Source organism: Prunus mume, linkage group LG5 (assembly GCF_029339155.1).
Source record: "Prunus mume cultivar Tortuosa linkage group LG5, ASM2933915v1, whole genome shotgun sequence".
NCBI classification, from domain to species: domain Eukaryota; kingdom Viridiplantae; phylum Streptophyta; class Magnoliopsida; order Rosales; family Rosaceae; genus Prunus; species Prunus mume.
The window spans coordinates 27,886,327-27,901,795 of NC_142702.1; the positions used below are offsets into that span (position 1 = coordinate 27,886,327).

General features: G+C 38.4%; 4 protein-coding genes across 6 annotated transcripts; 1 reads left to right on the forward strand and 3 right to left on the reverse strand.

Moving 5' to 3' along the window:
* Positions 1–1,387: 1,387 nt before the first annotated feature.
* On the reverse strand, positions 1,388–3,558 carry LOC103333362 (PLAC8 family protein). The gene is made up of 4 exons (XM_008236187.2): positions 3,300–3,558; positions 2,572–2,686; positions 1,903–2,168; positions 1,388–1,803 (listed from the first exon to the last, which is right to left on the reverse strand). The coding sequence occupies exons 1-4, from the start codon at positions 3,405–3,407 to the stop codon at positions 1,570–1,572; spliced, it is 723 nt and encodes a 240-aa protein (XP_008234409.2). The 5' UTR covers positions 3,408–3,558; the 3' UTR covers positions 1,388–1,569.
* Positions 3,559–4,317: 759 nt separating this feature from the next.
* Positions 4,318–5,332, reverse strand: PEX11B (peroxin 11B). Its single transcript, XM_008236186.3, has one exon. The coding sequence runs from the start codon at positions 5,144–5,146 to the stop codon at positions 4,460–4,462; it is 687 nt and encodes a 228-aa protein (XP_008234408.2). The 5' UTR covers positions 5,147–5,332; the 3' UTR covers positions 4,318–4,459.
* Positions 5,333–5,864: 532 nt separating this feature from the next.
* LOC103333359 (LUC7 N terminus domain-containing protein) lies at positions 5,865–10,308 on the forward strand. Of its 3 annotated transcripts, XR_001677951.2 has the most exons (10): positions 5,865–6,154; positions 6,373–6,501; positions 6,702–6,741; positions 7,848–7,923; positions 8,010–8,210; positions 8,385–8,597; positions 8,688–9,235; positions 9,340–9,668; positions 9,917–10,003; positions 10,148–10,308. XR_001677951.2 is itself a non-coding variant. In XM_008236185.2 (7 exons), the coding sequence occupies exons 1-7, from the start codon at positions 6,112–6,114 to the stop codon at positions 9,048–9,050; spliced, it is 1,065 nt and encodes a 354-aa protein (XP_008234407.2). In that variant the 5' UTR covers positions 5,865–6,111; the 3' UTR covers positions 9,051–9,346. The 3 variants fall into 3 exon arrangements, 1 of the variants encoding a protein (XP_008234407.2); XR_016127246.1 differs by having other exon boundaries at positions 9,340–10,003; XM_008236185.2 differs by lacking the exons at positions 9,917–10,003; positions 10,148–10,308 and having other exon boundaries at positions 8,688–9,346.
* A 485-nt stretch (positions 10,309–10,793) lies between these two features.
* EYE (conserved oligomeric Golgi complex component-related / COG complex component-like protein) lies at positions 10,794–15,424 on the reverse strand. The gene is made up of 9 exons (XM_008236184.3): positions 14,911–15,424; positions 14,595–14,804; positions 14,372–14,473; positions 13,974–14,257; positions 13,351–13,496; positions 12,890–13,088; positions 11,987–12,668; positions 11,537–11,869; positions 10,794–11,283 (listed from the first exon to the last, which is right to left on the reverse strand). The coding sequence occupies exons 1-9, from the start codon at positions 15,193–15,195 to the stop codon at positions 11,005–11,007; spliced, it is 2,520 nt and encodes an 839-aa protein (XP_008234406.1). The 5' UTR covers positions 15,196–15,424; the 3' UTR covers positions 10,794–11,004.
* Between the last annotated feature and the right edge of the window lie 45 nt (positions 15,425–15,469).

The window sequence follows — 15,469 nt, forward strand, 5'->3', positions numbered from 1 at the left end:
TCACGGAATATATTTGAGGGGAAATCATTTCCATGTTATTTTTAAAGGTATGAGAAATGAAAATTCATTTCTCACGTTTGGTAATGTCGGGAAAATAACCGGAAGATTTCACTTTATTTCTTTTTTCATGTTTGTTTTTAGTATGAATTGAAAACTAATTTTCTAATAATTTTTCTATTTAAACCTCACACTTCTCTTTGTTCACATAAACTTTTAATTCAAATTTTTACAATTTCTAAGAAAACCTCACTATATTCCCAAACTACACTCAAATTAAGTATAATTTACACACACCCCACTTAACCCCCGGATTGATCCAATAATTTATTAAGTTCTCATTTCGTCAGTTTTCTAGTTTGCCTAATTCAATTGCAAAAGAACCCACTTTTACAAACCCCACAATTTCTGAGAAATTTGGAAAAAGGCGTTGGAATCCACTTCCCATACCCCACAGAACAATTCCGGAATCCAAAGGGTACAGCCAAGAAGGTAATAGCGAGATGGGCAGTAGGCTTTTTGAGGAGATGTCAAGGAATCAAGTAAATGCTAATATCGTGACTTATAATGCATTGATATTGGGACTCTGCAAGGAGGGTCGAACAAAGAAAGCTGCATATCTTGTTAAGGAACTTTATAGAAAGCGCTTTGTCCCATATGCCTCAACCTTTTCTGCCCTTATCGAGGGAGCAATGTGCGAAAAAGAACTCGAACCATGCATTTGTTAATTATTTTGATTTAACTCCCGTTCCCTTGAGCCGTGCACTTGAGCTTGTTCCTAGTGAAGTGTGTGGAGATGTATGTATAGATGTACTGGAGTTAAGTATTAAGTTGAATGACTTTTTTGTTTTTTTACATAATAATAAACTTAACAGCTTTATGATTTAAGTATTGAGGTGAACAAAGAGAAGTGTATAATTTAAATAGAAAAACTATTTTCCAATTATATCTATATTAAATCAAATAGAAAAAGAATGTATTTAATGATACACTGTAATTCTAAATTGTTCATGAAGAGAATAAAATGATCATGAAAAATATGCATTGAATGTTAACTCATTTTCCCAAACTTTCTCATGATGAGGGAAAACAAAACTCAAATTCAGAAGAGGGCTTTACTTACCCCTTTGCTTTCTCATGTGCTAAACAACTATTTCTCATGCCCGGATTTACCAAACATAAAAAAACAATTGATTTTCCATCCACAAACCTCGTTTTCCATTAACCTGAGACCTACATGTCATGGACATTTAAAAAAAGAAAAGAAAAAAAAACCTCATCGTGGGCTTCTTGTAGCTAGTGCATCATCTTCTGGAAATCAAAAACTTCGAAAAGGTCAAAAGGAGACGGCAAAAATATTTCATCAGCTGTATACTGAAGCAATAAGCTGTAAAACTGGAAAGGGAGAGCTTTTTAAAATTGCATGTCTCCAGTACGCGCTGCAATGAAACCGGGAGATCAAACTCTATATAGACTGAGGTTTATATAGTTTAATGACTTATCGTGTATGTGATTCAACCATTTTACAACAATGACGAGCTCACACACATAAAGCCCCTGGATGCTTAAATTTTACAATGCCTGCATTTCCATATTGGTATGCCCGTTGTTGTCAGCAGAGGACGGTGCAGCAGAGTCCTGGTCGTTGTCATCAGCAGGCTTCATTTGTTGAACAGGGGGAGGGTTGACGACGGTCATTGGCATCACAGCGTTGTCCGATAGGCGGCCCTTCCTCTCCCTGTGCTCCTGGCACAAGGCACACCAGTGTAAGCAGCAGTGGGTCAAGCACGGGTCACACGGCGAGTTCTGCAGTCAACAAGACAGCTTAGCATTGAGCATCATTCGGTTAAGAAACATATCTTCCATAGGACATCAATTAGAGAAATGGAGAAGAAATAAGATTACCTTCAGATGATATTTTTTCTGTAAGGATTGGCGAACAAGTCCTGTGTATACCCCACACATCCACCAAGAAAATAACAGACCCTCACAAATAAGAAACGAAGTCTTTGGGTCAACCCCATAGAAGATTGCAGTTCCTGCTGCCAGAGCCATGCCACCTTCAATAAAAATGGCATGACAAATGCATGGTCTCGTCCAAGGGATATCGTCTCTTAAGCTTTCAACATTATGCCCAAACAGAACACATGGACAAAAGAGCCCTGACAAGCCTGAAGATGTGAAGAAACACAAAATTATCAGTAGACTATTTTCGTGTTGCAGTAAAACCAATTATTGGAACCAGTCTTAATAAGGAGTAGTAAGAGCAAGGGAGTTCGTGCTTATCCATCACAAGGACATGGTCAATTAATTGAATGGGCATAAACATCCTACTTGATAAAATGTAATAAGAGAATGTGGAACGGTGCATTGCTAGAGTTATAGAGTAACATATTTCAAAGTTTAACAAATAAGTGAAAACCCCCTATTGTGTGGGCTTGCTTATGTTTCTAAGCCACGCTTGAGAGACACGAAATCCCTATAAAGAGAAGGTATCTAAAAATAATAAAAAATCAAAGATAAGCATAAGCTTCATGTACAAGAGATGAAAAGCAAGTTCCCATATCGACTTACAACTTTCTCTATCCTCGGCACAGCCAAAAATTCCAGTTGTCCAAGGTTCATCTGCAGGGGGCTGATAGCTTTCAGGTAAAGGTTGTCCACATTCGTTACACCTGTGAACATTCAACTGCCCCATAATACACCGGATTAGTTGGTGTTTACATCCTTATCCAAGACTAACCTCCAATGTAGAGAAAGTCACATGTAAAATTTAGAAACTCATTAGCATCTACCCCATAAATCTGCAATATAAATGTAATTTGTAACCATATTCAAGTTGTAGCCAGAACCATATAGTCGCCTTTTTATTTGGAAGTCACACGCATCCTCGATCTATATAGGCAAGCAGGTTAAAGAATGCAATATGATAAACTTATAAGTTAACAGAATTTCAGATCCGGCCAGTTATTTAACGTACCAAAGATTGACAATGATACAAAGGTTTTAACTATGATTTCAAAAATCTGATTTGCAAAGTTCCCCACAAAACGTAGAAAGGGCATTAGAAACATATCAGGTCACTGAAAAAATACGAAAATCCCAAAAATTATTTACTATAAGAAACAACACAAATCAGCTAATTTTTTCTTTAAATTTATAAGGCATATCCTAAGTTTTAACGAAAATGCAATTCATATATAGGAAAATAAATTCATATCAGTAACAGAGATTTCAGAGCAAACCTATATATATAATTAGCAAAAATTATGAAAAATCAGACAAGAGAAAGCGCGAGAAACCTGAGGAACTTCGATGGGCTGATTGAGCTCCCCAGGCTTAATGTCATCCACAGGCGCTTGATCTTTCGTCAGCTTCACATAACGCGAGTGCCCAGTTCCATCCGCCATCTGATCTGATCTCTGACACCGCTCTCTCTCTGTTTGGTTGCTGAGAAAATGCAAGGAAAGTGTGCTCGGAAGCGGGGAAAATTGGCTATATAAACTCTCCCTAGTTTATCATATTACGCGAGTCAACTTTATCTTTGAGTCTGTCTTGACGCTTTAAAGAACTTCTTTCTTACGTTAGTAATTTCCGCTTTAGACGGTTAATTTACACGTGGATCACCGCCATGTATATCAACGCTTTTCTCCGTCGTTTAGATAGTACGACTTGTCGTTTTCCACCGACAGCCTTGGTTACATACGACATGTCGTTTTTGTAGCCATCATATGAGACATGTAGCTTGAGAGTAATGCGCTCCATCGTTACTAGACCAATCCCAAACATTTCCTTATTATCTCAACGTAAAATCAAATTTGAGTCATGCAAAGCATCATTTAATAATGTTTCTTCATTACATTATAATTTAAATGAAGGGTTAGTGATGATCTTAGATAGAAAGTAGATGATATAAAAGGTCGATTTGGTTCAAGGTTTAGAAGTTTATAATGATATGAATCTAATTTACATAAAAGCAAATTCAAACTTGGTTGCAAGTGGACGAACTTATTACTATGACCAATTGGTAACCTTGTTTTACACATTCTCTCTCTTATAGGCAACTTCAACAAAACCAAAATCCAAACCCATGATATGGAAGTGCCATGTTTTTAGACAATTCCTTGGTAAATTTCTCCAAAGGCCAATAATATGGAAAGAGAAACAAACAATGCTAATCATATACCTTCAATAATGTTTCATAATCAGAGCAAACCGTAGGCATAGCAATTGTAATAGTCAGTCCTACTTTGATATATATTTGAACGACGGGGAGGCCCAAATGGACAAACTTGACTTGAATGAAAATTAGCCAGGGCATGAAGAAAGCTTTGTTGATAAATTGAAACATCTAAAACCATTCATAGACATAATTAAACTCGTGTAACTAGTAATGATGCACATAAGCACGTCTTAAGCCAATGAGATTTATTACTTCATCAACATGGGTTTTCTTGAAACCTCATGAGGGCCAGTTTCTGTACCAACCAGCCCAAGCAGAGACTAGCCCACTGATCCCAAGAGTCACAGTGTGGTTGCAGAAGGGGTTAGGCTCAATATCCGCCACTGCAATGAACAAGTCTGCAACATTAGCTGCAACTGCCATTAACCTCATCACTCTATCACTCCTAATCTTTCTCAAACTCTCAATCTTCTTGTCTCTGGACTTGTTATCCTCCAAAGCACCAAGCTTTCTCTCTGCCTCTAGCCCCTCCTTCAATGCAATGAAATCAGATATGATGAAGAAGATATATCCAAACGACTCACCAAAGGCTGATATAAAACTCATCTTCCTGGCCAAATTTGGGTTCAGGGTTCCAATTCTAGAGAGCCAAAGAAAGTGGTCAAAAAAGAAGTAGACCATTTCTCCTGCATTAGCAAGAACAGCAAGGAACCGAAGGGTAGGCGTGGAGCCAGGGCTTCTTCTCAATGCATTGAATCCTGTGAGAAACCGGCCGGTTCGAAAAGCCTTCCGGCTTAGGCCAGAGGCAACTTCCCACTGCTTTGCTCTTTGAGCAATTTCTGGGTTTTTAGCCTCAACATGCCAGTGGACAAGCTTAGAGACATATTGGAAGGTCTTAACAAGCTTGTCAATGCCATCTCGCTTTGCTAGGAAGATGACCAGTTTGTCCACTGTATCATTATTCATGATTGAAAATTGTGAGAAGAGAGGGTTTGGTTGTGGTTGATGAAGAAGTAAGAATTGTCGTTGGTTGATCAGAGAATTTGGGTTAGATTACTAGAACAAACAAAACCAAGGAGCACCACAAAATTAGTTGCAGGATTTTGGATAATAGCACATATATGCTTGTGGCTGGACCTTGCTATGCACCTTGCTGCCAGTAGTTTTTGTGTCATCTGTTCTGGTTTTTTTGTATAATTTTCCAACTCTAGGCCTTCTTGTCTTTAGCAGAGTCAACAGTCCAGTCCTTGTCACCTCAACACAAGACTCCAAGATTAGTCTCCACCTTTACATTTCCATAATTTTCTCTCCTCGTCTGATGCATCAGAATTGTGTACCCATAATTGTTCCTCAAGTCCCATACACTCTCCATGATTTTATGTCCCTCTGCAGAATTTTAGCAAAGGGGTTCTGATTTCTTAGTTGAATAATGTAATGAAAACATAACCCTAAATCTTGTTTTTAAAATTTGGCTCAAGTGATATGGGATGTGTAGCAACTAGCTTCACAACTTATAAATGTGTTGATATGTTTTTCAATTATTTATATCTTAATATAGGCTATTATTTCAGTGCAAGTATTAACTAAAATAAATGTGTTATAAGATGAATTAACTGTAACGGCCCATGTCACGGTCACAGTGAAGAACCAAGTTATTACCAGTAGTACCCTCCACATATACCACCACCACCACCTCCAAACTTACCCCTTTCTCCTCTCTCTCTCTCTCTCTGTCTTTCTCAGATTGTTCTAGTCCTTCCTTGGTGAGCAAAACCCTAGATGGCCTAAAAGCAATAGGACCAATTTCACTGCCCAGTCCTCACCACCCTCACTGATTCCTCTGGTGCAAACCCTTCTGAATTTATTCTCTCCAACCCAAACCAGTCTAATTCTTATCTTTCTTAATTTCAAATCACCACTTCGCCATAGTCATGGACGCACAGAGAGCTCTGCTAGATGAACTTATGGGCGCAGGTATTTCCTATAAACCCTAGTTAATCGTTGCTTTGCTACCAACCTATTTGTTTTTGTTTCCTCGGGCAATTGGATGTTATGATTTGGTAAATTTGGATTTGTTTGAAAAAGATAACTGTTCTAATGGGGTTTGATTATTTGATTTGATATTTTTTTTGTTAGTATTGCTTTAAATTAACTTTTATTGATTTTGAGTACTGGTTTCTGGTGAATTCCAGCTCGGAACTTGACGGAGGAAGAGAGAAAGGGGTACAAGGAAATTACTTGGGATGATAAGGAGGTCTGTGGAGCCTATATGGTTCGATTTTGTCCTCACGATCTGTTCATAAATACCCGAAGTGATCTAGGTGAGTTGCAATTAAAATTCTTGTTCAAATTGACTTGTTTTAAACTGTGTTTTTTTTTTTGCTGAGGAAGTACGGGAAAGAAAATAAGACCCAATGCTTAAATGATGATTAGAAATCTCAATTTCTTTTGAATCATATACTTCATTTGTGTTTGCACAGTGCATGGATTCACTTACTGTAATTTTTTGTTTTTGAATCAGGCCCCTGCCCTAAAATTCATGACCCAAAGTTGAAAGAAAGGTGATTAAGTGAACATTTAATACAGTGTATAATTTTTCATTCCGGAAATGTTATTGAGGTTTCACATTGTGCTTTCTACAGTGTTTTTGTGTGCATTCAGTTTTGATGCAATCAAAAGGGGGTCATTTGTGTTTGTTCGTTAAATGTTTTGTCATGATTTTATTGAAAGCTACACGTCATTTTGTAAAGTTGAGCATGCTTAACTCGCAATACTTACAACTGATGATCATTTTTCTGCTTCTGTTGTAAGATTGTTGCTTATCTTGTCTTCGTATGAATAAGTTAGCTGCTTTATATGTGTGATGTAGGGTGTAGGATGAAACTTTGATATGCCTTACATGGTATGCTAAGCGGTTGCTGGTTTTTTCTTTTTGAGGTAACTGATTTAAACATTTTGATAAGATCTTTCCGAGAAGGGAAGAGGAATCTATCAATTTCCAAGTCAGAAATTACTAAGTAGTAGGACAGGATATAGAGTGATATGTTTGATTAGTGATGATCTGCTGGATTAGATCATTCATATGCTTGGACCATTAGATCATTCATATATGCTTATTGCCATAATTATTGATTTTGGGAGACAATTATGACATGCTTGACAGTTCAGCTAAAAGCAGTCAGTGATGATCTACTTTTTTCCCCCCAAGGGGTTCTGTTCCTAGTGATTGGACCTTTTGTCAGCTGATTTCTTTCGTTTTTATTACCTCTATACTGTTGGCAAATAGATATTTTTGCATGAATTATCGGAGGAAAGGGTATATAATTGCTAACTTTACGAGTCTAAGAAGAATGTCTAGATGGTTTTGGCGAAACTCGAACTTCTATTTTCGACCTTAGGTGATGGTCAGGGGTCATTTAATGCATTCTCCCTTTTCTTTAGTTTAAGAACTTACTGCATTTCAGGTATATCATAATTTTAATATCAAAATTCAAGGCACCAGAAGACTACAGATTGTCCAGTTTTTTTTCACTCCTCTGATCATGTCCTCCAGCTCAAAACCTGTTGCTTTTTACTTTTGTTTACAACCTTTTCTTTTTTCTTTTCCCTCCCGCTTTCAGGATGTGACTATACATTCTATTTTAATTCTTCATGTCATTGATTTTAGTTTTGAGGAGTCCCCAAGGCATGATGCATATGTGCCCAAGTTTGAAGCTGAACTAGCTCAGTTTTGTGAGAAATTGGTATGTTACACATCTCCTGTTGGTCTTCATGATCTCAATTTTTTTTTTCACCTATATTTATTGGTCATATACTACTTGCATTGCAGGTGATGGATTTAGATAGAAGAGTAAAGCGTGGGCGAGAACGCCTTGCTCAGGAGGTTGAACCTGCACCGGCACCTCCACTGTCAGCGGAAAAGTCTGAACAGTTATCTGTTCTGGAGGAAAAGATAAAGAACTTGCTGGAACAAGTTGAGACCCTTGGTGAAGCTGGAAAGGTGGATGAAGCTGAAGCACTCATGAGAAAGGTGCTGCTATTATCCTGAGTTTTTCTAGTTTCCTATATTGCAAATGATTTTTCCAGAAAGTTTACACACTGCCCACAATGTTTATTATTGTGCATACCTTTTATTGGATTCTCTATCATACAATTACAGGTACATGAAAGTTGACTTTGATTTATTTAAAATTTCTTTTGACAGGTGGATATGCTTAATTCTGAGAAGACAGCCTTGGCTCAACACCCTCAGAATGATAAAGTGTTAATGCTTGCACAGGAGAAAAAAATGGCACTCTGCGAGATATGTGGTTCATTTCTTGTGGCCAATGATGCTTTAGAGAGGACTCAGTCTCATGTTACAGGGAAGCAGCATATTGGTTATGGCATGGTCCGAGATTTTATCGCTGAGTACAAGGTGAGTCTCCCTTTGAATGGTGAAATACCGAAGCTAAGGGAAAAAGTCATTTCTTTCTCAGAGATTTCAATACATGGACTTTATTTTCAGGAAACTAAGGAGAAGGCAAGAGAAGAAGAAAGGTTAGCAAGGGAGAAAGAAGCAGAAGAACGGAGGAAACAGAGGGAGAAGGAAAATGAGAGTAGAAGGAGAAGTAATTCAAGTGATAGGGACAGGTATCGTGATAGGGATCGTGACAGGGAGCGGGACAGATATCGAGAACGTGATTCAGATCGTGAAAGGTCTAGAGAGTGGAATGGCAGAGGTAGTCGGGATGGAGGGAGAGGGGCGGATTGGAGGTCCAGGAATGGAAGAGATGGGGGCAGGGATAGGTACCGTGATCGAAGCAGGTCACGTTCCCCTGTTAGACATAGTCACAGGAGGTCACCTAGAAGTCCAGTTCGCCCATATTAATGAATTGTGTAGATAGATGTCTGAGCTTTGAAATTTTTTGAGGTAGATTTTCATATCTCTAAGGTTTTATGAACATGTTCATTTGGAGTCTTAATTAAATTTTCATCATGGGAGAAACTCTTTTGCTATCTCACAGCTTTGTTGAGACTATACCATCAATATTATAAGCGGAGAAAAGGGTTGAGGTAGGTATTATTCTAATATTGTAACTCATTTTAAAATTCATTTTAGACTTGAATGAGGTAAATTTAATTTCTGTATGAAACTTTTCTGAGACAATTGTTTTCAGAGTCTCACATCCCCATTTGTTGGGAAGTCATTGTTGGCTACTTTCTGTGTTGTCACATATTTAAGACATCAGACCCGAAAATGAATGCATGATTGTTCCACCGCAGCTGGAGATGATGGTTTTTAATCATTTTTGAGGTAACATATTTATCATCTATATATCATCGCCAACCGATACAATATTTCCTCCCTTTCTTTCCTCCGTCTTCTATCTGGTTTTCAGTTTTAACCACTCTATTGCAAGTGGTGCTTGTTTGCTATGTGTTTAACTGGGGAGGGAGAAGATACCAATCATGAGATGTGGATAATGTGCTACATGTTGCTCTCGAGGTATTTTTTAGGGGACTCTCCATACTTACTAGAAAATGGTCTGATTTTTCACCCTTGTAATGGTTTCTAATTTTCAAAAGGCTCATTAGTTTTCCCTCATTTCACCCTTCCCCTTTTAGTTTAGCATATCGAAATTTAATATTAGAACTGGTGCAAGCATTACTTTTTAATAATTGGCAGTGAGAGCAAAACTGCCAATCATTTTTAAGTCGTGGTAAATCTGTAAATTACATTATCATGTGAAATAGGTAGCTTTGGAATCTACTACAGTGGACTGGGATGCAAGGTGTTCCCTTCTTTTGCAATATAAGATTGCAGTTAATCGGTCGATGGAGGTAACTGCCAATCATAATCCGCAGATTAGTGTATTTCTTTTTATAGTTTGCAGGAAGGAAAGGGGGCATATTAATTTGGTGAAGCATGACGCTTCGATATGCGGGCGGTCAATATTTTCTCATGGCAAGCAATGGTTTGTGCAGGGCAACCTTATATTCATCTTGCCGAACTACTTTAAGAGTGGACAAATTGAATTCCCTTCGCTGACGGGCATCTCATATGTTCTTTATCACCTTTGACTCGTTGTAATCTTTACGATATTATTTTAATGACAATCATCAAGGAGTAGTGTTTATGGTGCACATATGACATGCTTTTCTGATAATAAGATTATTATGGCGTGGTTTGACCTAAAATGAAAAGGTAGTTTCACTAAAACACCCAAAATGAGGGTCGAAATTATAAAAAAACTCAACATCCAAAACACTTTATAAACATACTCAAAACTCATCATTACACACACTCAAAATCCATTTATAAATACACCCAAAAATCCATTTATAAATACACCCAAAAAATATACAACTTGTTGATTTTGGGTGTGTTTCTATGTTTAAATAGTGTTTTGAGTTTTTTTATAAATACATATCTATGATTGTGTTTATTTATAAATTTGTAAAATGAAAAAGCCCTTTCAGTGATCAAGAAAATACTTGAAGAGATTTTGCAATGAAGAAAGAATTTTTTTATTCTGATTTCTCAACGTGAACGGACAGAATGTCGTTGTGTGAAAACAGGCTCTTTAATGGTACGCAAACTACAAAATATATACATATATATTGCAAAATGTTGAAAACCCAGAATGATGGATGCTTTAATTATCACTTCTGATGCTAAAAACATAAATTCAAATTATTTCTACTAGATAAGGTAAAATTTCCATGGCATGTGAAAGTATCCCACTTTTTTTTTCACCATGGCGTATAGTTTTTGTGAAGGACAAAGGAGTATAATAGGTACAAAATGAAAGAAATAAAAAAAAATTCCGAGACAAAGATGACTATTCTAGATTCAAACGCCGCATCTTACATACAAGGTTTGCAGTTGGAAGATCAAGCTGATTTCCTGAATCTGACTTGAGAAGATCTTTGAGCTGGTCTCTTGGGGTTGAAAGGCAGGTGTGAAATGTGGCAAGGACCGGAGGAATTGGCATTGACAAGGCAGAAAGAACATTACTTAGATACTCAATGTCAACAGATAACTGTTGCGATCCTCGATCCGTGATGTACTGAATCCCTCGCAGTTGCTCCATGTAAAGAGCAGTGGCACCTTCTGCGACCTTCATACAGAGAGAGCATTATTATAAATTAGAGCATGGGATTAAAACTTTGATAAAAGAATGCCACTAAGATTAAAATTTCCAAACATCTATGAACTTCTTGAGCACTTCTTTTAACCATAACAGAGGATCTCCAAGAGAAGGAAAACCTTATTGACTACCAGATCATTTCACAAATGGGATGCCCGAAACTCCGACAAATTCTATCTATTATTTGGATTTACTACAAAATATTGTAGATGGAGGTTGGTACCTTGAACATCCATTCTGTTGCAAAAAACTGGGCTTCATCATTGTTAGCATCACTGTTGGAGATACCCTCCGCAAGAGGCTCCAACTGCTGTGGTAAAGTAAGAAGATATTCACCAATGCTAGTTACATAGGCCTGAGGGTAAGCACTGAAGGTTGGGAGATGGTAAGCACTTTGTTCTTCAACTGAGGACCATATTGGCAACCGAGAAACATCACTGAGGCGTTGTCGTACTTTAGAGATAAGAACATCATATACAAGTTCATTAACTGTGTCAGCAAATGCGGCAACTCTCTGAGACGCAAGTGGAAGTGCATGAAACCGGGGATCTTTAGACTGCAACGAAAGGAAATGTCAATATTATTACAGACCCAAAAGAAACAATGCTCCATTTTCTTAAATTAAATGGCGAGGGAGAGAACAAGAAGACTGAAATGTTAAATCTAATCACACCTGATTTAAAAGGTTAAAGAGTTTTCGAGCCTTCTCAGGAACATCAATGAGCCGCACAGCTGCCACATCCAAGGCAGCCCTTCCACCCAAAGAAGGTTCCCCATTTCCGTCATCAGTAGGAACATGTGACAGGTTTTGGTCCACACTTGAACCAAAAACTGAAACAGAGAGAGTTGTGCTTAATCTAGCAAGAGTAGCTCTCAGTGAAGCTTCAAATACAGAGGATCTGCTAGTTAGACAATCTGCAACTGTGAGGATTTGCAGAGCACCTTGCACAATGGACCACTCCTCCTCATTTGAAATCGAATCAACTCTACGTGCACTTTGGCCATCCTTCTTATCCAATCCCACCTCCTTCTTTGAACCAAGACCATCACTACCATGATCCACTCCACAGACAACTCTTAATGATTTCAGGGTTTCTTGCAAGGTAGAAATATACTGTAACATTATATCATCAATTGCAAGAATGAGCTCATCTGCCTCAGAACCTCCAGTCAAGCTGATGCATCTCTCAACGGCTGCTTCAAGAAGTACAATTACTTGGGGAATGGATTCCTCCATTCTGCGAACTGTTTCACTAAGTTCAATTCCCTGAGCTCCCACACCACGAGTAACAGCACCCCTTAGATCCACCCCAGCAATCTCAGCAGAAAGTATAGCTCGCTCCATCTGTCCATACCTAAAATATATGTTTCATCATTGATCAACTAATAAGAAAAACCCACAATTTAAAATACAACAGCATATCCAGTATTTTGGAAAGACAGAAATCAAATGCTGATCCAAATTAAAACAAATGCAAGTAAGAAAGAAAACCAGCTTCTCTTGCTCCCAAGGCAACTCTAAACAAAAATGGGATGCCAGGCCTGAATGACCGCTTCAAATTTGGATCTTTCTTACCTCTGTTTAAATGATTCATATGGAAGATACACTGCCTTTAGTGTATCCATTAAAACACGGAGATCAGATTCTGAAAACAAGTGCTGAATATTCCTTGCAAAGGTCTGGGTCATGTTGTGTAATTCAATCAAAGCCGCCAGATGCTTTGTCTGGATCTTGATACCCTTTGGCATATCACCAGAGAGAATATCTAATATACCTGCCGATATAAAGTAAGGAATGTGAGATATGATAATCAAGAATTAATCCACACACAGAGAGAGAGAGAGAGAGAGAGAGAGAGAATGAGTACAAGTTTTGAGTGAAGAAAAGTTGGTAACGGAACAACATGGAAATGAAATTCCAAGTTACCCATTCTCATACACAACAAACAAATGGAATGATCAAGCAGAATAAGTCTCTGATCATATCATGTAAAACAACACATCTAATACTAACAAAAAATAAAGTCAAATGCAAACCTTTTGCTAATGATTTTGTTTCAGGAATAACATCTCCGGTCGCAAGGTTGATACGAGAAACAAAACTGGCCCCGACAGCTGCCATTGTCTCAACTAGCAGCTTTGGAACAAGAGATTTATAATCCTCAGGAAAGGCAACCGTGCACCTGTACACAGCAGTTAAAGCTACTTTTGTATTCCATGGCTGAAAAATAAAATTCTATAACATCATCATAAATCCATCCTCAATTTTCCTTTTTGTGCTTTACAAGGATACAAATATCAAACTTTTATTAACATACTGTAAAGGTCACAATAGGGAACATGAATATGCAGAAGCCTAGAAAATGTGCCTTGTCACCAATCATGTGACAGTTTGCACTGAGAATTATATATGAATTCAATTTCTCATCATAAAACATTAATAATTTTTTATTATGTAAGCACTTCCACAACAAACAGGATAACAAAACCATTTTTATTATAATGATCAGATGAAGTATCAAAACTTTAATTGGAACATATATCAGATGAAGTATCATCATCGAATTCATCAACTTGGGAAATATGAAGTTACTGTTTTTAACCCTGAACAAAAGACTCTCCGAATCTAAAGTCTGGGAATCAAAGAGTGAGAAGAGTACCACTTCCATTCTTGTTCAAGATAAAGTAGCAGCTCATCATAGAAATTTGGAAGCCAGCTGGAGAATAGAATTGCGGGAGCAGTTGATTGAGATTCACTAGTAGTGGATAGCCTTTCAACTTGAGATTTCTCAGTAGCAAGCTTATTAGGCGGTGGTTGTTTTGAGTCAAAATCTTCCCAGAGCTGCTTTATGGGCTTTAGGTGAACTTTTGTATAATGTAATTCCATGGACTTGAATCTCCCAATACGAATGAGAATTCCACGCAAATCTTGAGCAATGTCAACCTGCAAATACATGTACCAATTATCGTGTTCATCACGAGTCTAGATGAAAAAGGATATTTGTTGGGAAATAATAGAAAGCAAACAATTGATTCAGAAAAAGTTGTGAATTGTGACCTTGCGATTGGATATTGCATCTGTTAGACGTGGTTGCACCATTGAATCAAGCTTATCCTCTAAGACCTCAAGTTGCTTCCTTATGTTAGCAAATTCAGCAACCTAAAATCATGGGTTTTATTATTGAAATCTTTCAATTCCACCAAATCTATCAAATTTGCAAACCAAGGTGGTATTGAATTAACTATAAAAACCAAATCTTTCAAAACATAATAAGCATCACCTCCCCAACAGCAGATAAACAATGCCTCATGCTGGCTAAATGTTCGGCAGCGAGAGGAAGATCACCACTTGCAAACACGTCCTCCACGGTTGCACTCAGTTGAGTTAACCCAGCAGCATCCTGCAATGTCTTATATGCAGCTTCCATCCTCTGCTTCACTATATCAACTTTCGCAAGCGCTGCTATAGACTCAGCTGAGGATCCCTCTGCCTGCACAATGCACATGATTGATCATTCAATTTCCAAACCGCCGTCCAATTTTCCCACGTTTTTCAGCAACCAAACAGAACTGAACACAAAAGTGGTTGGTGTCTACCTTCTTGAGCTTGTCGAGGATGGAGGAGACGGCCGAGCGGAGTGTGACGGCGTCGTCCCGGAGGCGAACGACGTCACGTGTGGCACGTGGGACGCGGAGGAGGGAGGAGGCGCTCTGCTCCTCGAGCGAAGCTGCGATCTCCTCCGACACCATCTGGAGCTTCATCTCGAGATCCACCAGGTGCTTGTCGACTGAGTCCTGTGGGTGCCGACTTTGACACGCCGAGTTCACCCACTTCTTCGGGTCGAAGTTCGGGTCTGAGAACGGACCCAGATCCAGCATCATGCTTGCCCAGTTCACTGAATCGGGTCCGGATCGGACTGGTCGAATCGGTTTCAAGTCTCGGCTCCAAAATGCCAACTGCCAATTTCAAGCTCGGAAGTTACTTCATGCGATGTCTACTGATCGAATCCTAGAGCTGAAGAAGATGAACGAAGAAGAAAATCGGAACGAGACTAGCATTTTCGTCTTTGTGGCATTTAAGGACAAATTAGTATTTTCGTGGGCAGTGAGGAGGACAAGGGGTTGTGGCGGGTGAGGGCTATTCTTTTAATGTTTA